The sequence below is a fragment of the Tachysurus vachellii genome, chromosome 11 (genome assembly GCF_030014155.1).
Source record: "Tachysurus vachellii isolate PV-2020 chromosome 11, HZAU_Pvac_v1, whole genome shotgun sequence".
In the NCBI taxonomy this organism is placed as follows: Eukaryota; Metazoa; Chordata; class Actinopteri; order Siluriformes; family Bagridae; genus Tachysurus; species Tachysurus vachellii.
This window is the reverse complement of record NC_083470.1, coordinates 4958693-4982764: the sequence shown is the minus strand read 5'-3', so window position 1 is coordinate 4982764 and position 24072 is coordinate 4958693. Positions and strand designations below refer to the sequence as shown.

Here is a 24072-nt window from a genome sequence, read left to right as displayed (position 1 = left end):
CTATGATAATATTGTTCCTAGTAGGCTATGTAAAAACAGAAATGTAGAGCAAAGACATTTAATGACGTACATAATGGCTCAACCGAGGCTCACTGACAGTCCTGGGGTTTGATCTCACAACCTTCTGGTCACAAATTTTTTTGCTACTAAAACTAATGCCAGGTTGAAGACCATAACAACATGCAGCTTTACTTATAAACATTACTCTACATGTTAGAAAAACACAAGCAGAAGATGGCAGATCATCTTTACCTTGTTATCCAACTAAATAGACCCATAAACGATTAATAGATATTCTGATTGCATTAATGCTCTTTCTGCAATACATATAGCTAGTAAAGATGGACTACTAGTTGCAGTTGTTTATCCCAAGCTGGTGAAACACCTAAACATGGTTGTCAAGCAGATGCTTTTCAATTTTTTAATAAGTCATTAATATCAAACTGCTGTTTGTGTGATTTTGTTGCTTATATAAGCTATTTGTTGAAGCTTATGCTTGAATATTTTGCTTTATAGCTCCCTCTGCTGGCTGTTTCTACTGAGAATACAACCTCTGTTATTGCTCGTGGTCAACATGATAGGTTCTTATGATCTTCTCTTTTTAAATGGTCTCTTATTAAACTGTTCAGCAGGTCTGATCTGAGCTTCAGTATGCTGTAAAAGGCAAGGAGTTTACACATTTGCAGAGCAACAAGCTCTGACCCAAGTGACCTGCCTGTTATGTATAAAGCCTTTGAGACTGTATTGTTTGTGAGGTATGGAAGGGCAACATTAGAGGAAGCGGGCAAGGCTTTTCCAGTAAATGACATGTAAACTTCTTCTTTCTTGCAAAACGGAACCCTTAAATTTCACTTTCCCGACATTGGCCTTCGGCTTACACACACCGAGTTTCCTGTTTTCAAAACGTTTCACATCACATGAGGTGCTAAAAGGGTCCTTGGTTGAAGAATGAGACACCAGTAGAGGATGAGGTGGGGCTGAGAGGGTGTGTATTGATGCATGTTATCGGAAAGATGTCGAAAAGCTGTTATTTTTAGTGGATGAATATGAGCCTGTGAAAAAAATGGAGATACTATGAAGAAAAAAAAATATCCTAAACGCCTAATGCAACAATTTTATATTCAAGCTAAAATTCTACACTTCAAGGACATCTTGACTGCTTCATTTTAAGTTCGCTGTTGTGGTACTGTATGTAGAAGCAAAATGGCAAAAAAATAATCTCTGATGAAAGAGTCAAACGCTAGCATGTGCATCTTTTTATCCACACAGTACCTGCCTTATTTCTTTGTACTTATTTTTAAACTTCAGATCTGTGCTTGAATAATTGAGTAACATCACTACTTTCACTGAACTTTCAGTATGACTAAAATGCCTTTTAAACACAGGTTGATGAGTAAATTTCAAATTGAATTGGTTTTTCCCCCAGTTGAGCACTCAGAGGTCATTACGATGAAACTTCCTGAGCAGGTCACACCTCGGTCAGTCTGAGTATAGATGGAGTAATAACGAATGTTTAGAATAAAATCTCAGTCATTGAACAGTCGATGGGGGGCACGGTGGCTTAGTGGTTAGCACGTTCACCTCACACCTCCAGGGTTGGGGGTTCGATTCCCGCCTCCGCCTTGTGTGTGTGGAGTTTGCATGTTCTCCACGTGCCTCGGGGGTTTCCTCCGGGTACTCCGGTTTCCTCTCCCCTGGTCCAAAGACATGCATGATAGGTTGATTGGCATGTCTGGAAAATTGTCCGTAGTGTGTGATTGCGTGAGTGAATGAGAGTGTGTGTGTGTGCCCTGCGATGGGTTGGCACTCCGTCCAGGGTGTATCCTGCCTTGATGCCCGATGATGCCTGAGATAGGCACAGGCTCCCCGTGACACGAGGTAGTTCGGATAAGCGGTAGAAGATGAATGAATGAATGAATGAATGAATGAACAGTCGATGGGCAAGCATAAGGATCTGAGTTGGAACTTCTCCAAGTCTTGTGGAAATAGAGTGTTCCCAGATTGCAGTGTTTGGAACCCGAACTGGTGAACCGGAGACAGGGTCATGGATGCCTGAGGCTCACTGGTGTGTATGCGGATCGACGGCTAGCATCACAGCTTGTTGAATTTGGAGCTGTGTAGCTGCAGACTGGACAGAGTGCACACCTACAATGGGCATGTAAGCATCAGAACTGGAGCATTTAGCAATGGAAGAAGGAGGCCTGGTGTGATGAATCAGGTTTTTTGTCGTTGTTGTTGTTGTTGTTCTTTTATGGCACTTACCTGTAGACAAGATGGCACCAGGATGCACTATGGGAAGAAGGAGGCAGTTTGATTCTCTGGCCAGAGTCCTGCTGGGAATCCTTGGGTCCTGTCATTCATGTGGATAATACCTTAACATGTACCACCTACATAAACATTACTGCAGACAAAGTACTCCTCTACATGGCAACAGTATTCTCTGATAGTAGTGTCCTCATTCAGCAGGTTGATGCTCGCTGCCACATTGCAAACATTGTTCAGGAACAGTTTGAGGAACGTGACAAAGAGTAAAAGAGTTCAAGGTGTTGACTTGGTCTCCAAATTCCTCAGATCTTAATCAGGATCAAGCATCTGTGAGATGTGCTGGACAAAGCCTTGGAGGACCCACCTCACAACCAACAGGACTTAAACGATCTGCTGCGAAAGTCTTGGTGTGAAATACCACAGCACACCTTCAGAGGTCTTGTGGAGTCCCTGCCTGGATGGATCAGAGCTGTTTTTTTTAGCAGAACAAGGGGAAGCAGTTGATTTTAATGTCAGTAATCAGTGTGTATGATTCATAAAGGTCATCGTCAATCTTTTTTTTCCTCTCGCTCGAGATTGCCAAACAATCTACTACAGTACAAATGTTAGCAAACCTGGGTACTTTGAGTACATTTTGTAATAAAGGAAGCGGAAATTGTGTAATCAGGGCAGCATGCAGGACAGAAATATGTCAATGTAAAGGCACTAGTAGTTGTGTTCTCACTGCTTGCAAACCACAAGATAGTAGGTTTCATAATCAAAATACATATAAAAGAAAAAAAAACTTAGCAAGATGTCTTGATACAATGTGTAGTGCAGCCCAAAACCTTTGAGGAAGTAGAAATGAAAAAGACCACAGGATTGCGCAAAGGTTTTTTTCTTTTCTTTTCTTTTCTTCTTTTTTTTTAAACAAAGCCCAACAACTTTAATCGTTTCGCCTATTTATTTAGGAGTTTATTACACTACATTTGTAAATATAATAAATACAGTATACAATAATCTATTAAATTAGAATGTTTTGCTCTTATACATAAATCAATGCAGTGTATAATTCTCTATAAATTGACTTGAAATGAGTCCACACTAGAGGTTCATCAAGAACATGTTAGTATAACAAAAAAAAAAAAAAAAAAAAGGTGCAGCAGCTGAAAGACAAAATGAAACAAACAAATAAATACATATATGAATGAATAAATAAATTATTTAATAAATAAAAAAAATAGAAACACATAAATAATAAAGCAATCGATTGATTGAACAGTAGTTTCATTGAAAATAAAATAAATCTTTAATGTATTATTCTTTTTAGTTTCTTTTTAAAATCTTACTGTGAGATATTTGCTAATTAATAATCAGCACATTCATTGTTGTGTTTTTTCTAAATATTTTAATTAGTTTGATTTTTAATTTCCATTGTCAATCTTTTCACTTAAGTATTTTTAATTAAAAAAGAGTAAATAAAGTATTACACTGTATACTGAAGTATTATTATTATTATTATTATTATTATTATTATTATTATTATTATTATTATTATTATTATTATTATTATTTATTCATCCACATTCCACATATTCAGTGCTAGCAGTAGATGTCACTATAAACCTACACTTAATGGAGAGACCCACAACTTGATCCTGTGTCTGTTTCATGATTTCATTTTTTTGCTGCTTTTTTTTTTTTTTTTTTTTGGCACAGAATGACAAAGATGATCAACTGAACAAAATCTTCATATTGCTAACAACAACAACAACAACAACAACAGTAATACGTTGTCATAACATACAGTAAGTAAAATTGTTACGATTTAATTGCACTTCCTTTATAAAAAGGTAAGTTAAAAAACTTAAGTCAAGTTTATAGAGAGTCAGTTTATAGTTTCCATGCTACAACATAATCATAAGAACTGGCAGAATTTTATTGATCATTTTCATTTTTCATTTTTATTAAAATGTGGTAGCTTAGAGGTTAAGGCGTTGGATCACTGATAGGAAGGTCATGAGTTGAATCCCACGTCCACCAAGCATCCACTGCTGGGCCCTGGAGCAAGGCTCTTAACCCTCAATTGCTCAGTTGTATAAAAATGAGATCAATTATAAGTCGCTTTGGATAAGTGTGTCTTCCAAAAGGCGTAAATATTCTACTGCATAAAAAAGCAATTAACTAAACTAGATCTGTAAAGTTCGTCGCAACGAACTTTGATGTTGGCTTTGATGAAGCAATTATTTGCAAAGGCCGGTGCTTTATGGAGGCGAGTGGACATAAGGGACAGTTTTACTTTTAGAAGCAAGTGTACAGAAAGCTAGGGTGCCAAAACATTTGGAGGCAAGTGGAGACAAGCATGTGATATCATCTGAATAGTCTTGAGGAAGTTTCCCTCATTGGGCTGAGTGACTTGATATGTCACATGTCCATGTTGTGCTAATTTTTTATTTTGCATATTTTGGGGGCGGGACTGCAGGACAACTGGAAGGCCAGTCGGTACACAAATTTAAAACTTTGTTCAGAGTATCACCCTAAAGGAGCTGGCCGAGTTTGGTGTAGATAGTACGAAAGCTTGCCGAGTAAACCTCCAAAGTTTATAATGGGAGTCTATGGGAAAAAAGGCCATTTTGAGACCCGGTACCGGAAGTACCAGAACTCGGATCGCTTAGAAAAGTAATAGCAACAAACTTCAGACCAGGGTCTACAACATATCCGAATTTGGTGCATGTGGCTCGAAAGCTCTAGGAGGAGTTACTTTTGATAAATTTTTGTCTAAGCTTAAATAGGAAAACAGAATGTTGGCTTCTACAAAGCCAACATAATTAACACAGGTCATAGATTGTTGAGGTTTCTGGTTCATTGTTCTACAGTAAGAAATAATACTTTTGAATTTTTTCAGGACTTCTTAAAGAAACAAATCATAATTCACCATTGGTAGTAATTGAGCTTTGTTTACTCTAAATTAAACGATTCATTTAAAAATAAGTGAAGCTTAATAGTCGTAATGCTGCGGAAGTGTATATCCAGTGTACACAGAGGATTAACAGAAATGTAATGGCACTTAACAGTTTTTTTTAATAAATCGAACGAGAAAAGTGAGTAAATGGGTTTGAGGTTCAGAGAATGGCAGACATACCTCTCTGATCAAGCACACTTGGCACTTCTCTGGTGTCTGCTCTGTAAGACAACCCTCGGCTACCACACACTTAGCTGGCGAGATGGAGGCCTGAGATAGTGTGTAGACAGCATATATAGACAACTACTATAATCTCAACATGACGATCCTTCCTTGCCATCCTGTTACACCATAGCTGACATTCTCACACTACACTTCCTGATTTCACTATCAAAGACACACACGCCTCTATGGAGTTGTCCCACTGCCTCAACTACACACATTCAGAATAAGGTTACACGGTGGAATTAAGAAGAGCAAACGAAGAGTAATTTTTTTAACGACAAGCTGCTCGATTCCTCATTTAGGCAGCATCGAAATCTACAGAGCGACCCTGCCTGGAACCCTGCTAATTCTTTTTTTCACCTTTTGGTCCATCTCAAAAGCAAAGCCAGCTGAACAGAAAATGCCCAGATGGTAATTAGCTCATAAGACTGGCATACAGTACATGGTTTCTGCTCTGCGCAAAGTGACAAAATGTGAGCTATACAGGGATATGCTGACCTACCATTTATCAACGGAAAAGTCTCACACACACACAAGGCTGAAAGACATGGGAGAATCAGCTGATCCCTTTGCGCCAATCTTATCACCTTTTTCATCCTAGTTTGGAAACACTTCTGCTTTCAAATCCCTGATCATTAAGCTCTTCTATATTAAGCTCTTCTCTCTCCTGCCACCAGAAAATTTGACCACCGAGCCAGGATGATGCCCTACACTGGCTGTCTTCACACCCAGCAGGTCAAGGCCACAGCAGTGAACATAAAACTTTTCTAACCAGCTGATTCAACTGAACAAAACTGAATGATCAGCTTAACGAATGGAGTAAACCGTTCAATTCTGTGACCCTTTAAACTTTTTTAACCTTTCTTCCTATTCCTAATTTTAGCTGTAAGTTAGTAGTAGAATCAGTAGTATAGTCCACTATAGCATTATAGTAGCATAGTGTCGTTTTAGGAAGTATAGTAGTGGCAGAAGTATAATACACAGTATAATACATAGTAGTAGTGTAGTGGTATAGTAGTACTATAGTAGTAGTAATATTAGAATCAGTAGTATAGTATACTATAGTAGTAGTAGTAATATTAGAATGAGTAGTATAGTATACTAGAGAATAGACATACTAAAGTTAGTTTTAGTAATGGTACTATTAGAAGTTGTAGAGGTAGCAGCAGCAGTAGTAGTAGTAGTAGTAGTAGTAGTCGTAGTAGAGTGTAGTTTTAGGAGTAGTGCTACTAGTAGTTGTACATTTACATTTATGCCATTTGGCAGACACTCTTATCCAGCGCGAGGTACAACAGTGATTTTAAGTCTCTATTGATGAATTCATAGTAGTAATATTAGAATAAGTAGTATATTATACTGTAGTTTTAGAAATGGAAGTTTTAGTAGTAGAAGTGGAATAGTAGTAGTAGTAGTAGTATAGTGTAATTTTACGAATGTTTGTAGTAACAGTAAAATAGTTGTTGAATAGTGTAGTTTTAGGAATGATAGTAGTAGTAGTAGTAATAGTAGTAGTAGTAATAGTAGTAGAATAGTGTAGTTTTAGAAATTATAGTAGTAGTTGTATAGTGTAATTTTACGAATGTTAGTAGTAGTAGTAGAATAGTAGTAGTATAGTGTAGTTTTAGGAACAATAGTAGTAATAGTAGTAGTAATAATAGTAGTAGTAGTAATAGTAGTAGAATAGTGTAGTTTTAGAAATTATAGTAGTAGTAGTAGTAGAATAGTGTAGTTTTAGGAATGATAGTTGTAGTAGTAGTAGTAGTGATAGTTGTAGAAGTAGTGGTAGTAGTAGAATAATGTAGCTCTAGGAATGATAGTAGTAGTAGTAGTAGTAGTGGTAGTAGTAGTAGTAGTAGTAGTAGTAGAAGTAGTAGTAGAATAGTGTAGTTTTAGTAATGGTAGTAGTAGTAGTAAAATAGTAGTAAAATAGTGTAGTTTTAGGAATGATAGTAGTAGTAGTAGTAGTAGTAGTAGTAGTAGTAATAAAAATAGTAGTAGTAGTAGTAGAATAGTGTAGTTTTAGGAATGTTAGTAGTAGTAGAAGTGTAGTTTTAGGTGTGGTAGATGTAGATGTTGTAGTAGTAGAAATAGTATAGTGTAGTTTTAGAAACAGTGGTAGTATTCGAAGTATTAATATTAATTATTAACAATTAATTATTATAATTATTAATAGTAGTATAGTGCTATAGAATTGGTAAAGCCAGCAGAAACAGTATAGCGATAGAAGTGGTAGTAGTGTATAGTAGTATTTTTGTATTAATATCAGTAACAGTAATATAGTTGAATATTATTAGTAGTAACTGCTGTTAGTAATAGATAAAAGTATAGATGCTGAGCATTTGTGGATCAGTAATTTAATTATCAGTAGCAATATTAGTAGTAATATAATAAAGTAAAATACATATGATAGCAAAGGTACAGCGACAGTAGTAGTCAGTAGTAGTGGTAATGGTAGTACTAGTATCTACAAAAGAAAAAGAATCAGTAGCATTATTAATGGAAGTTATAGTATAGTAAATAGTATGGAAATAGTATTAGTGGTAAGAGCTTAGTAATAGTCATACTAGTATTATTAGTAGTAGTCGTAATGGTATATATAAAACTTATACTCACACACACACAGCCAGAGCAGGTACTATATTTTTTTAAATAAACCTGCAGCTGCAGCAGTACTGTCTGGCTGCTCATCTGTCAACACTGAAATATAAGTGAGTACATGTGTGCTTGGAAGTTTATATGGCTGGACGTGTCCCGGGAAACGGGGCGCCAACAACGATGTCCCTGCAAGAGAACGATTGAGAGTTCAGTGTAGATGTCACTTATGAGTAATTCTAGCATGATATAACTGTGACACACTGGTAATAGCTCCTCTGCTCTTCTTTTGTTATTGCGTACAGCCACCTGTTGTGATATTAGTGGCATAAAAACCAGGGTCAGTATTAATATTAAAAAGTTTTTAACTGCTGTTTCACTTAACGTTGAGTCATCTGCGTTTTAATAATGAGTTCAGTGTGTGTGTGTGTGTGTGTGTGTGTGTGTGTGTGTGTCTTCAAAGCATTGCTGGCTGTTAATCAAAAAACTCTGCCAGTAGCAGGTGCTGAAAAGGCCACTGATACACATGTTTTGAGTGCTAAAGTTTGGCAAGGTTTACATGCTTGTATTAACATTTGCTTCATAGTGTATAAATTCAAGCAATGCAATTCATCCTTTGCATCAAAGTGGGTGAAAGTGGGTCTGCGTTAGGAAACTGATATTAGCTCTAGAGCGTGTGAGTACTGAGAGCTCCAGTTCCTCTGGTGAGGGTTCTGTAGGTGTTTCTCTGGCTCAGGTGTTTTATGTGGAATGACTTAGCAGTAGGAAATGTTAGCCTTTAGCTACAAATGCTTTAGTTTGCTTTAGTGTTAGCACTGTACAGAGAAGCACCTCCCTCATCTAGAGAGAGAGAGAGAGAGAGAGAGAGAGAGAGAGAGAGAGAGAATGAAAGGGAAGACATCCAGCACTCGTAACGATCAGACACTGAGAACTGTGAAAGGTAAGCCAAAGTAGACAGACCTATGCATGTTCGAAGTGTGTGTATGCGTGTGTCTGTGTTAGTGGGTGTTCGTGTGTGTCTGTGTTAGTGGGTGTTCGTGTGTGTTCTTTCTCAGCATTGACTAAAGTGCAATGTGCAAGTGCAAGATTCGAAGGTAAAAAATGAATTAAAAACAATTAATAATACATATTTATTTGTGTCTAATTTACAGATTATTTGTCATACTAAGTTAATAATAAATTTGTTAATAATAAATTTGAGAACTACCTATCTAGATAATATTACTGCTGTAATGTGATACATGCAAATGTTATTATTACTTTAATTAAGTTCGAAGTTATAATTTATGTCTACTGTATGACCCATGCGCCAGCCTTCTATATCACTTGGGTTCAAGTGTCCATTTGTTTTACAATCGAACCCATGTGAAGAAATCCATCCTTTAACTTTTCTGCACTTTATTCAGATTGCAGATCAGAGATTAGGATTAAAACAGAACAATCACATTCAAATCTTAATGCAATTTGTGTAAATTGTTTTCCTTGCTATATAGGCTAAACTCATATGTGCTAAAAATTTATACTAAGATTAAGAACGCTGAAGGAAACTTTCGCTTTAAGAAGGTGAAGTGAATTGGAATCACATCCATCTGACTTTTTCAACAATAAAAGCAAAATATATTACAAAATGTATAAAAAAATATTCTGGATTTAAAAAATAAAATCTGACTTTTCTAGAACACCATATTATACAGCGTACATCTGATATCACTCATCTTTATCATTCTTTTAAAGGATTATTTATGTGTGGATGTTATGCAGTGTAAATATATGAAAATTAATTTTTGTTAGATTTATTTGATCATTATTATCATTTTCATAACAGTTTCCTGGGATCCAAAAATTATTTGAACCTTGCAAAGTTGACAAATTTCCACATCATATTTAAGATGTTACATATTTACTTAATTTTATATTATTAAGACGATCTAACTCTAACGCATATTCCTAACCCTAATCCTAATCCTAACCCTAATCTTAACCCTAAATTTTGAAAATCATTTCTGAAAAAACTCCAATGATGCAACTACACTGTACTTCAGAGATAAATGTCAATTTAGCCAAGAATTAAAAATTGAGACATTTTAGACACTCAAGATGTTTCTTATGTTTGACATTATACAATATATTATACACATTTTTATAACACCTGAGTGTATCTTTTTTCTAGATATAGCTTGATTTAGTGATAAATCAGAGTCATGACGGGAAAACGCTTACTGACTCAAAATACGACGAATTTGAATCAGATTCATTTGATCATAAAAGATGATAAGAATATCCAGATGTTGCCGTCTACATGTGTGATCTGTGACTGAGACGGCAATTTGGAATTTGTTCAGTAACGATATTACAAATATGCTGATTTTTATGCTGAACATCTGTCTCACTGATTTAGTTTCAATGAATCCAAAATTTAAAAAGTAATTTTATAAGTCACTATAACTATATTGCAAAAAACAGCTTTAATGACAATAGTACTTTACTTTATATTTTTTTAGTTTATTTTATGTGTTTCTTTAAGAATCTTTATAATAAAATTATCGATTGAGAATTATTTAAGGACTTTTTAATTATTTTTTTCTTGTAGAAACAAAAACAAATTGTTGTAAATTCAATGTCGCAGAATTGTGCGTCTCACTTGTGCGTAATAAAGTGTGCCGTAAGTTTATTTATTATTGTTTGTTCAACTTAGCAGTATATCTGGCAAAACATATAGATTCGAGCTTTCAGTCTCACAGCAATTATGAATCAGAGGCTTCAAAAAATACAATTTCCACAGCATCCCATGAACACATGCAGCGAAGATTGTTTAGATGTTAAACAAGCTTCAAAATTCAAGATTCTTTTATTGTCACTATACTGAACACTAAACTTATAATATGGTGCAAGCTACAATTTTAAGAATTGAAATAAAATTAAAAAAAAAACCACAACATTTGCAGCCAAGGTGATAGTAAGGAATAATTCAGTTATTGTAAATGATGTATAGGTATAAATAAGTCAGAATACAAGTATAAATACATTTTTACATTAGCAGTAAAAAGCAGTAAAAAGTAAAAAGCAGTAAAAAGAAATTGCACAATATTACCAATAGTAACGCTAGGAATATAATATAGTATATAATAAAAGGGCATTAAAGTGTAACAGAATGTAAAATATTTTGTGCATAAGAAGGATATTTACTCAACATAGGAAACTGATTTGTAGAGTGTTTTTGGTGTACTCTAGACAGGCATAGCGATGATTGAGCTCGGCCCTACGGAGGACGGCGGCAGCTATGTAGAGGAGCTGATGGAGCTCACAGCACAGAGTCTGAGTCACCTTGAGATTAAAGAGCACTTCAACGTCATCAAGGAGATCGGCCGCGGCAAATACGGCCGTGTGCTGCTGGTTACTCACCGCTGCAGGGGTATGGAAATGAATGAGCAACAATATTTTTAATTCTTTATCACCCATATTAACTGTTTAAATTTTAACATACACAAGATGGATTTCCAAAATATCACTAGATACTAGTCTGGATATTACTTGGTATTGGATTAAAATGAAAATCATGGTAGCTAGTCTCCAAATTCTAACCCTCATGAGTCTGAGGCTTTTTTTTTAGATGTTCATACTGACATTCGTTCTCATTTCAGTTACTTATGTTAGAATAATCGCAAAAAAAGACTTATTACACTATATATTCAGCACAAATTGTGCTACATGAGTACATGAGATATGTGAGCAACATTTACAGTACGTACATGTTTGTATTTATGAAAAATATATATTTTTAAAGACAAGATAAAGCATACTACATGTTTTTTCACAAGACTTTTGAATGGTGGATTATGTAGATTGGGGTGTTTGCTGTGAGCCTGTTGTGGAAAAATACAGTTTATTCATTTTCACAGAGTTAAAAAAAAAATTCTGAACAATTCAACTCTGAGTCGAACTTATCGAGATATCTAAAGGCTTTTTTTTTCTTTTATTTCCAGTTTCTATCCAAGTTACTTCATATATTTGTACATATTTTTCAATATAAGAATGACTTACATTTAAAAATACGTCATTTAACAGCACTTACATTATGTGGCTTTGTTTAAAATCTATCCCAGTTAAGAAAATATCGATTTCCTACCAATGGAAAAAAAAACTCTGTGTGATTTACACACCTCTGCTAAAATGGCAGGTTTTTAACCAAGATCATTCATATTGAAAGTTTTTTTTTTAACCATCAATGTGAAATTACAACGGATAGTAATTATGAGGAATTTTTTTAGGGGAAAAATAAAAACCACAAAATATATGATAAACTAGATGTATAAGTGTGCAAATCCCTAAACTTGTCCTGGGTTGAAGCATGTTTAGATTTTATTACATCACTCAGTGTTGAGTCTATCAGCATGGCGCATATTAAAACTTGGCTGAAACTTTCTAGATCCATCAAATTGTAAGAGGATCTTTTGCACACAGCCTGCTTCAGCTCAGCCTAGAGATTTTGATTTGGCTAGATCATCGTTCTTTTGTTGATTTGGATGCAGACTTCGGTCCGTTTTGTTCCTTGTTGTTCTGAAAGGTGCTAAAAGTTTTGCTTAAAAGACTCAACTGGAATTTGTAGCTTTTCATGATTCGCTCCACATCCCCAGTTATAAAAGGATGTGCACACTCATGCAACTAGACTAGAACTTTTCTGTTATTCTTATTTTTTCCCCTAAAATGTTTCTGATTGTTTATATATTCAATTCAATTCAATATTATTTGTATAGCACTTTTAACAATGGACATTGTCTAAAAGCATCTTTACAGAACATCATAAATATAATACATAATCTTTAATTTCATACAAAGATTAATATTAGACAAAAGTACGAGATTAATATTTATATGTAATAATAATATCCCAATGAGCAAATCTGAGTCAGATTTTTTTTTTTTACATCACAAAATCCTGCTAGTTTAAGTGGGTTTAAAGGTTTTTTTAATATCTAATAATACATATATATATATATATATATATATATATATATATATATATATATATATATATATATATATAATATATGTAATATACATGTAATCTAATGGGGGAAGTCGTGGCCTAATAGTTAGAGAGTTTGACTCCTAACCCTAAGGTTGTGGGTTCGAGTCTCAGGCCGGCAATACCACGACTGTGGTGCACTTGAGCAAGGCACCGAACCCCCCCAACTGCTCCCCGGGCCCCGCAGCATAAATGGCTGCCCACTGCTCCGGGTGTGTGTTCACGGTGTGTGTGTGTGTGTTCACTGCTGTGTGTGTGCACTTTGGATGGGTTAAATGCAGAGAACAAATTCTGAGTATGGGTCTCTATACTTAGCTGTATGTCACGTCAATTTAATCTATATATATATATATTTTTTTTTTGCCAGTTACATTATTAAAGTCTACTGACTGAGGAAATTTGATGTTAAAACCCATCCCAGATTTTTCTGTAATTTCTCACTGGTTAATTCTCAAGTAAAATGTTTTATTTTTTGTCAGTGTTTTCCATCTTAAAACGAAAATCCTGAAACAGCTCATTTAGAGTTGTACAAATGTAACTGAAGCCTACGATATTTAATATACTGAGATTTATAGCTTCATTTGGCCTACATAATTAAACAGCTATAAAACCTGGTATCAGCTGAAAATTCTCATGTAGAACATGATGTGCATAAGCATGAGACGTTTGACCCTTGATGTCTCGTGTTTCTCCTGCTTGGTGGATGTGAGACAGGGACACCCATGGCACTGAAGGTCCTGCCCAAAGCGTCAACCAAACTGAAGGGATTCCTGCGTGAGTACTGTATCTCGCTCCATCTCTCCTCTCACCCGTGCATTGTGGGGCTGTTCGGAATCGCCTTCCAGTCTGATGAACACTACGGATTTGCTCAAGAGCTGGTCGCCGGACGCGACCTGTTCGCTATCATCAAACCAAGGGTCAGTCATGGCAGCTTGGGCAAATTACCAGAGGCAAAAAAAATTGAATTTGCATTTGTTCAGTAGTGAATGTCTTTGTCATGTCTCACGCCATAGCGGTGCTTAATATGAGGCTCATATGAAAGTAGACATTTATACATAACTAATTCTATTCGATTTATATTTATAGCACTTTTAATAATTGACATTGTCTCAAAGTAGCTTTACAGAAGCTTAGAAACAGAATAAAATTGTTAAAGTTTAAAATGAAGTTACTATTTATCTCTAACATCTATCCCTAATGAGCGAGCCTGAGGTGACGGCTACCTTATAAGAGGCAATTATTTCATAGTGGAAAAAAAAAACATAAACGATTATTTTAAACACAAGAACATTTGTTTCTTCAAATTTTCAAAGTAAACGCTGATCTCAAACCTATTTCTGCTCTCTGAGGTGCCCCAAGCGCTAAAATCAGAGGGTGTTTATATTCAACAAATAAAACAGAGTGCTGACTCATTTTATATCAGACTTCTGGACATAAAATCATTCATTTGTTAATAGTGATTGACGTCTTATGTGGAAGTGGAAGACCAGTGTACTGGTTAAAAGGGTTCGATACTGTTCTGTACAGTCATAGTGTTTTCCTGTTCTTCTCTGGATAATTACAGACTTTTATACTACAGTGCTTTGGAATTCTCATGTCTGATTGGTCAGAAGCTGTTAATCAGCAGCTCTGAGAGAAGTTATGTTCTCTTATTGTGTAGTAACAGCTCATGGCTTCATGCAATTTGCTGTTACAGAGAAACAGCAAATTGCATGAAGCCATGAGCTGTTACTACACAACTCATCTTTTCACTAATAGAACATAAGTGATAACAGGAACTTATTTGTTTAATGGACATTCCACATCAAGAAATATATCTAAAATTAGAATAGATAAATCATATGATATTCTTATAAAAATATATATGAATTAAAAATAAATAAATAAATAAATAATAATAATAAAATGTAATTAATTAATTTCATTTTTCTTATATAAAACTGTTTTAAACATCATATATATGTCAGAGTGACGAGGTGATATATATATATATATATATATATATATATATATATATATATATATATATATATATATATATATATATATATGGAAGAAGGACGCAAGGTGTCCTTCTTCCACCGTGACCTTAACCAGGATAAATGGCTTCCTGACCCTGAATGAAAGATTGATTTATTGTTCTGCTCCATAAGCAGCTAGTTTTTCAAAACAACTTGTAACGATGCATATCCTTTAGACGGAAAATGTTATAAAGCACCAGTCAGTCGTGTCCTTACTGCTACAACACAGCAAAACAACACAGCAAAACAGAAGCAACCAGCAGGATAACAAAGGAGAATTATTTGCATAGTGTTTGCTCTCTTTGCACCATTGGTGCGATAGTAATCATGTCTCAGACAGGTTGTTGGATGAATGCATGTAGTGCTTAACACATATTTCAGCAATGTGTGTATGTACCGGGAGGAACTCAGAGCGTGTGAGTCATTGAGACACACAGCTGTCCTTCTTCCTTTGGCTCAGTTGAAGTTGAAGTTCTCCGAAATGAAATGAAACTCCACTCAATCACATTTTGATTCACACATGCTTATGCATACACATGTGTCTCAGATCTCTTGTAATGATGGTGTAAGAGAGTTCAAGCCTGTGGTCAGGATACCAAAACGTATCCACTTTTACTGGTATTTCGTTTATGCCGTTTATAACACCCGCTTTGCTGTTTAACACATTTGAAATTGCAGGTTCCATAAAAAGCCTCATAAATTATGAATATGAAGCCAAGTCCGAGAAGATTGGCATAGAATACAAGACAGGGATACCGCATCGGGGTCCATCACAGAGCATTGTATACAGTATATTCACATCTTTGGGCAATTTTAAGTTGCTAGACTTTTAACCTGCATGTTTTTGGAGGGAACATGCAAAATGGAAAGAATACTAAAGAAGCTGCATAGGTTTCTTAGGAGATTTTGAAAAGAAAAAGAACTTAACTATTTTCTCTTTTTGTGCAGTTTGGTATCTAGGTTTTCTAAAATGGTATTGACTATCAAGAAAATACAAAGATTTTCTGGCGGAAACTCCTCTTTTGGAATGTTGTTTCTATGTTGTGTATTAAGAGTAAATGCCCACTGTTTTATTAATTTTAACATTAAATTGCCTCTCGAGGTGCTGAACTATGTCAAGCAATAGCAGCAAAGTCACAAGACTTAAGTCAGGACTCAAGGTTTTATTGTGAAGAAATTTGAGGCTTTTTTCTTTTCCACAGGTCGGGATTTCTGAGTGTGTTGTAAAGCGCTGCGCTGTACAGATCGCCAGTGCCTTGGAGTTCATCCACCGCTTAGGACTGGTGCACCGCGACATAAAGCCTGAGAACGTGCTGCTTCTGGACACCCAGTGTCGCCATGTGAAGCTGGCTGACTTTGGCTTGACCCAGAAGCGTGGCACTCTCATCCGCTTCATCTCAAGCACGCTGCCTTACATGGCCCCAGAGCTGTGTGCCATGGTGCTGGAGGCTGGCCAGGAAACTCCTAAAGCGCCACCGCTCAGCATAACACCCAGCCTAGACACCTGGGCTTTTGGTGTGCTGCTTTTCTGCATCCTTACAGGATTCTTTCCCTGGGAATACTGCACAAGCGATGATTGCTTCTACGAGGAGTTTGCTGAGTGGCGGCAAAAGACAGAGACGACAGAAATCCCATCACAGTGGAAGAGATTCACGCCGGCCTGTATGGAGATGTTCGCCAAGCTGCTCGCGTTGGAGCCTAACGACAGATCCACAGCTGATGTGGTGAAAGGGTATGTTGGAAAGGACTGGGTGAGGCCAAAATGCCCAAATGCACTGGTGGGTGAAAGTGGAGGAATAAGCAACATGGCAGCACTGAGCAGCCCTTGCCGTAGTAGCCCTGTTCTCCAGTAATGATTCATGTGACATTCCAACATAATCTCATTAAAAAAAAAAGTCAGGGTGAGGGGTGGAGATTTGGGGCATACCTATTAGTTCAACTTTTTTTTTTTTTTTTTTTTTTTTAACTCAAATGCACCTTTTTCACTAGAAGGGTTTTTACCAAGAGAGATAATAACACCATTTAAAAAATTAATTAAGCTTTGAAATTGTAAAAAAATAAATAAAAATAAACTACAGTTTGTGTGCTGATATTGTTATCCAAATTAAGCCAGAAATTCTGTCTGAATTCTGACATTTCATTTGTTAAAAAAAAAAAAAATTGATGGGATTTTTTTCTTTGCCATTTATGTGTAGCAGAGTTAGTGCATGCCGTGAAAAACAAACATCTTTCCTACTTTGCTACGTTTCTTAAGATTACTCTGAAAAAAGCATGAAAATTAGCTTCTGGTAATGTATAGTGCATGAATAGGTTTAAATATTGTATAATTGCCCTATTACAGTTTTATTATATTGTCGCCTTTGCATTAAACAATAAACATTAGCGACTGACGTTGAAAACCTTTGTCAGTGTGTAATATAACACACACACACACACACACACACACACACACAATATACACATATATTTTATACCCTGCAGCCTTTCACGTTTTAATAATCTACTGGCATCTGCTGCAGCTGGCAGGCCAGTGATGGACAGTAGTGTTGGTGTGTCTTGGCACTGATGCTGATGTCCCTCTGAGAGGCTTGTGTGTCCTGAAAACCAGTAGGCACTTTGGCTCAGAGTGTGAACTTTGCAGCATATTTTAAGTGTTACACCAACCAGGATTGAGTTTCCATCATGGTCGATAGGCAACAAGCTCACATCAACCTTTCATGGATACTTAGTGAGAGACAGCACTAAAGCCCAGAGTGAAAAACATCTCGAATTTGCAGTGAATATAAATCAACACCCTGACTGTTTTATATGGCAGCGCTACAGATCTGTAGTAAACATAACACTCTGACATGAAGAGGCAGCTGTGTTGGAAATTTGCCATAGATTCTATTACAGCTTGCAAATAAGCAGGTTTGAGAGCAACTCCGGTAGGAAAATATATCAATTTTCATCACACTTAGCTCATGGTAATGTGTAAATGATACACAACAATGTATGTCTGGGTATTAAAATTGATAAGCTAGACCGTCTTTTCTGGGCGACACCAAAACAGAGATGGGATGAAGTCATCACAACACACTTGAGTGCAACTGTTTTAATTGATACTTAACACTTACTATACACTGTGTGACTATTATCACTGGCTGGCTATTATAAACATAATGGCTAACCTTGTATAGCTTTATATATAACTGTAAGCCGCATTGGCTAGATAGCTGTCAAACACAGATGTTTAAGAGACATGATAAATTTACCAACTTTACAAAAATGAACTTATTTAGAAAAGAAGACTATATTTAATTCAAAGTGGAACAAAAAGGAGTCGAGTCAAAAATGAATCAAGTCAATTTGGATCAGGGCTGAATGAAAATAGACCATTAGCGATGTATTTTTATAGACCATTTTAAGATGCCTCCCCAGTACTGGATGGCTATAAACCAGAGATGGGGGAATTCGAGTCATATGACTTGACTCGAGTCAGACTTACTGTAAGTCGCATATTTGAGACTTGAGACTTGCTTGACAAATATTAAAAAAAGACTCGACTTGACTTTGACTTGACGTTCATGACTTGAGACTTGACTCGGACTTGAGTTAAATGACTCAGAGATGGGGGACTCGACTTGACTCGAGTCAGACTTAAGTCGCATATTTGAGACTTGAGACTTGCTTGACAAATATTAAAAAAAGACTCGACTTGACTTTGACTTGACATTCATGACTTGAGACTTACTTGTGACTTGCACATGTGTGACTTACTCCCACCTCTTCCATAAACCTTTCTGATCAGTTGGTGCTCACATCTAGTTGACCCCCAATAAATCAGGACCTGTGAGTGGCCATTTTTAAGTTTACCTTTCACCCCAATCCTGTGGTCGACTCTGATTAGTGGCTTTGACAAACGGGATAGACATGGAAGTTGAAGCTAGCAACTTTAAATAAAATCTCTTAGCTCAGGTTGCATGAAAGAGTAAAAGGTCATTAGATGATGAACACATGAATTGAATTCCTCTTCAGTCAGCTTTCAAGAGGTTTGGAAGCTGACCATCTTGCTACGCCTTCCTATGTAGTAGTACATGTCCTGACTCCTGATATTGACCAAAAATTACAGATGAAGTGGCATTTCATTGAGCTATGTGTACACACTTAGTCTTGCCATGTGCATGCAAAAGGTACATATACTCAATACTCAACGTATTGGCCTTTCACACTGAACCACTGTCCCTGATCTCCCAGCAGGCTTTGCAACAGATGCGTTGGCCCAGAAGCATAATCTCCTGGTGAAAGAATGAATCCCATTGATTGATAATAACATCGTGACCTATTAATAAACCTGCAGTTATACTCTGTTATGGAAAATTACCACAACTGGTGTAGTAGAGTCACCAGTTTCCGATACCATCATAGACAGGGCTGTGTGTGATGACTGCCATTTTAATCCATCATTTTTGTCATGTGGAACAAAGATGACATTTTTTAGGTGGATGAAACATTTTGTGTGAGGTTGGCATACAAGGCAGTGACAGGTTTGCTTCTGGAAAGATCAGATCATGGTAGAGTCGGCCTAACACAATATCTATCCTAGGACTTACTTTATTGGCCTATTCATTAATAATAGATTATGTGCTTATCATATAGATCATAGGCTATAACTACCTTAGAGGATGCTCTTCTTTGCATTTTAGAGATAACAAACAGAATTTGCATTATCTTCCTGATAATATGTTTCCAACTATATTTCACTTCCTTATTTGTGTATCCTTGGTGGTCCAATGGTAGGATCCCTTGCTCTCAGTGCCATTGCCTGGATTTGATTTCTGGGCAGGGAACCAACCCAGTCTCTGAGGGGTTAACTCTCAGTGCCAGTCCTGAGCCTGGATAAATAAGGAGGGTCACATGTTGAAGGGCATCAGGCATAAAACCTGTGCCTAATCAGGAATTTGACAACCCCAAAAGGGAGCAGCCAAAGGATAACAACAACAACTCTCCTCATTTGGTGAATTACACCAGGAAAACGTTGTCAAGTGGAACTGACACACGATAGAGTTTAGTGGAACAATATTCTGAAATGGACATTTACATTTACAGCATTTAGCAGACACTCTTATCCAGAGTGACTTACATTGTCTTATTTCAGTTTATACACCTGAGCAATTGAGGGTTAAGGGCCTTGCTCAGGGGCCCTGCAGTGGCAACTTGGTGGACCTGGGATTCGAGCCATGATCTTCCGATCAGTAGTCGAACACCTTAACCACTGAGCTACCACATCCCTAGGACATCACACTCATGCCAGTGGAAGGGTGGTATCAACCTTGTAGGACCTATAGAAGGTAGCACTAAAGCAGAAGAGGAGTAGATATCCTTCAATGTGCAGTGCCATTTCCCAGGTAATGTCCATTAAGAGGATATATTCCTCATAGAGAGGCGTGTGACCTTAGAGGGCCTGTAGGTTACAGAGATAACATTCATCACCTTGTGGGCCAGATTCAGAATCAAAATATAGACACCATCCAAGTCTGGTGACAAGGACATATTTTGACGAAGTTGGAAAATAGCATTGGGAATCTGTTTGAAGTACCATATGTTCACCGTAGAGGTGTTTTATAAATTTTTTAGACAAACTGTCACTTTGGCAAAGAAGTTCGTTTTTAAATAATAGTGAATTCCATGTTTTAATCAGTGTTCTTTTAGAGTGTGGGCTACAGATATTAAAAATCTCGCTGTGTTTGTTGATTCCTAATGTAGGAAGGTCGATCAGGACATAAAGCAGCTTATGCAGTCATCCTATATGGCTAAAGATGTGTAGTACTGCATGAAATTCAGGCTGTAGTTCAGACTAGTATGTAAGCTGAGGCTTAGAAATAAACACTACATTTGTGAAGTGATTTGTGAAGCTCATTGCAATGCAAATATAAGCACCCTTGAAAAATTCCATTAGGGTCCTAAGGGAAGTGTAAAACAAATGACAGATAGGCATCTTAACCCCAGTTTCAACTCTGGAATGTTCCAGGGTTCTATTCTGAGGTTCTGCGACCTGACAGAATGTCACTTTGGACTCTAAGGCTGAGCATTGTGTTTATACGCAACACTGTAAACACCATTTTCAAATGAACCCCTTTGGGTAAATCGGTGGAACAGTTCAGTGATCTTAATGAACTTGGAATAGCAATGATTGTCCAAACCGCTTCAGTGCAAATTTGGGTGTCACTAGACAAAAAATATTTTACTACAATTTGAATATTGAACTCGACATATTGAAATGACATCAAACAAGCACTGTTAGCATTTACTTTTTTATTGATTGAATGCTGACTAGTGGAATGTAGGGTGCACATTAGCAACATGACAAATATCAGAAATATTTGGGTTCAAAATGGCCTACTTGTATACTGTTTACTGTCTCAGTCAGTTGTTAAGTACAAGTAGTGTAGCAGCCAGTCAACTCATGTGGATGTGGTAGCCTAGTGGTTAAGGTGTTGGGCTACCAATTGGAAGGTTGTGAGTTTGATTCCTACATCCACCAAGCTGCCACTACTGGGCCTCTGAGCAAATCCCTTAACCCTCAATTGCTCAGTTGTATAAAATTGAGATAAAAATGTAAGTCGCTAGTGGATAAGTGTGTCTGCTAAATGCTGTAAATGTAACTCACCCCATGTTCATGTCAAATCCAAAGTCCCCAACATGATACTTCCTGAAGGCTATCGGGATAGTTATGACATTGTTTTTTGACTTGGTTTACCCATATGGATCCTATGTAACTATTCTTTAATTGAATAAAATGGAAGACACAATAACATACCACCAGCAACTATTCACGTTATTTTTATCATAAGAACTTTAGCTATTTTAATGAAATTAGAGTTAATAGGCTCCATAATTATGTATAGACTAAGGTAAAGTAAAGGTAAGGCTAAGTAAAAAAGGGCCAAGGACATGTTGAGTCTAATAGATAAGCAAATCCAAAGAATGTTGTCACAATTGTGTAACTTTATCATGTGAGAAACGTACAAAAATTTAAATAAACAAAGGAAATTGCCCAAGATGGCTCCCTCTGGACATCTGCTTCCAATGGGTACTGTTCTGGCATGAGTGAACTGTTTAAAGACTAATGAGGAATATCAAAATGTTATCAATATATGCCTTTAGAAATGATGTAATTTACAATTTAATTATTATAAGAATGACATGTTAAGATGTGCAGTGGTCAGGTAATATAGCGTTACTTAATATTCTTAAGGAACTGACTTACAGAAGTGCTTTGTAGTTTTATGCTAGTGAAAGTGTTGAGATAGAAACGTTGAGATCTTGCCAATGCTCTAGAGGAGAAACTGGAATGGGTCAGTCACTATAGAGATGTGTAGAAGAACAAGAAAAAGAGTTGGTTGGTCATGGTTGGCCCAAGTTTGTGTGCTGCGACAGAGGGTAAGATCCGTGAGTTGCTTAGGGAGCTCACAATGTCTTGCCATGGAGATGCATTTCCAGGGATGTACAGCAGCTGTGTTTTTGCTGGGTTTTAGTTTCATCTGATAAGCTGGCCATCCATGCTGAAATGTTGGCTAGAGTCTACTATATCTGTCAGTGTCCGATGAAGGAAAGGAGCGAATGGGTTGAGTGTCAGCCATACATCAGGAGTCTGAAAACCTATTTGAGGATATGACCACACCGAGTGAGTGAGTAGACCATGGCTATGCCGTGTTGGATTTTGGATGAATTCCAAAACTCATGAGGATGAACAAAAATATCTTGAAATTAACTTTGTTGAAGGTTGCATACAAGTGGAAGAAGATGTGGATTATTGACACTTTGGCAGCTATAGAGACACGAAGCGTCTCAGTAATGCCCATAAAGGTTAGTCTCCAGACATGTTCTCTCTAGCATCTCTATCCAAGAGGAAACAAACTGTCTGGGACTGTTAAGACTGTTAAGCCCTGAAAAAGCTAGCAGTCAGAAGCAGAACTGTGATTTGTGTCCTTCTGAAATTCTTTACTGGTGAGGGAGCAACATTTAGGGTCATCCTACAGCATAGGAGAGGAGCACTCATACACTTACCAGAAGTCTGAGGGCAAGCAGGCCAGGCCATCTGTAACTACTGGAAGATAGACCTGGGATATGGTGTTTTAAAGGCACAACATGGCATTTGTCTGTACAGGTTTTGTGATACTTCAAATTTGTCAAGTTTGATTGACACGGTGATGAGTATAAACCAAGCTAGGAAAAAAGTTGCCCCAGGTGTACCACTGCCAGGCATGAGGTGTCAGTTATCTGCTTTACAATGGGGTCAAGATCTGCAGACTGGAGCGACTATGAGCTAGCCAATAATGCCGAAAAGCAAAGATATGGAGACATTTTGCTGACTGGGATATAAACAGTAAGTAATCTAAGATATGATACAGGAACACTTGAACATTTTATGTGAGGCCTATAGGAGGTAGTAGAGAAAATGGCTTCTCATGCTGTTTATCAAACTATAAGAGTTTTAGAGCCATACAGTTTAATACACAACATCAGAGCCATTCTTCAGTCTGTCCATTCATCACAGACCCTCACTTACCAAACTAATAAGCTTTATTATAAAACTACAGTAAACAGCAATGGCAACAAAAAATAAGACATATAAGTGAAAAAATAAGTGAAATGACATAAGATCATTATCTACTAGCTAGCTAGTACAAGCTAATCTGACATTATTCCACTCCCAATGGATGTTAAGAATCTTCACTAGCAAACACAGGCAACTGTAGCTAATATCAGCTAATCTGACAGGATTTCTGAGAGAATGTTAACTTTTAATGGATGTTACAAATCTCCACTAGTAAACAAATGCCACCTTAGCTAATATCAGCTAATTTGACTGGTTTCCTGACAGAATTTTAACTCCTAATTAATCTTAAAAATCTTCACTAGTAAACACAGGCAACTTTAGCTAATAGTCAGCTAAATCTAACAATATTTGTGAGAGAATATTGTAAATATTTGTGAATATTATCTGCCTTAATCATTAA

General features: G+C 36.7%; 1 protein-coding gene across 3 annotated transcripts; it reads left to right on the top strand.

Moving 5' to 3' along the window:
* Positions 1-4032: 4032 nt before the first annotated feature.
* Positions 4033-17445, top strand: si:dkey-8e10.3 (serine/threonine-protein kinase SBK1). Of its 3 annotated transcripts, none has more exons than XM_060882252.1 (4): positions 4033-4052; positions 11255-11435; positions 13764-13966; positions 16273-17445. In XM_060882252.1, the coding sequence occupies exons 2-4, from the start codon at positions 11267-11269 to the stop codon at positions 16921-16923; spliced, it is 1023 nt and encodes a 340-aa protein (XP_060738235.1). In that variant the 5' UTR covers positions 4033-4052; positions 11255-11266; the 3' UTR covers positions 16924-17445. The 3 variants fall into 3 exon arrangements, with proteins under 3 accessions (XP_060738235.1, XP_060738233.1, XP_060738234.1); XM_060882250.1 differs by lacking the exon at positions 4033-4052 and adding an exon at positions 8699-8963 and having other exon boundaries at positions 16273-17444; XM_060882251.1 differs by lacking the exon at positions 4033-4052 and adding an exon at positions 9008-9117.
* The last annotated feature ends 6627 nt before the right edge of the window (positions 17446-24072 follow it).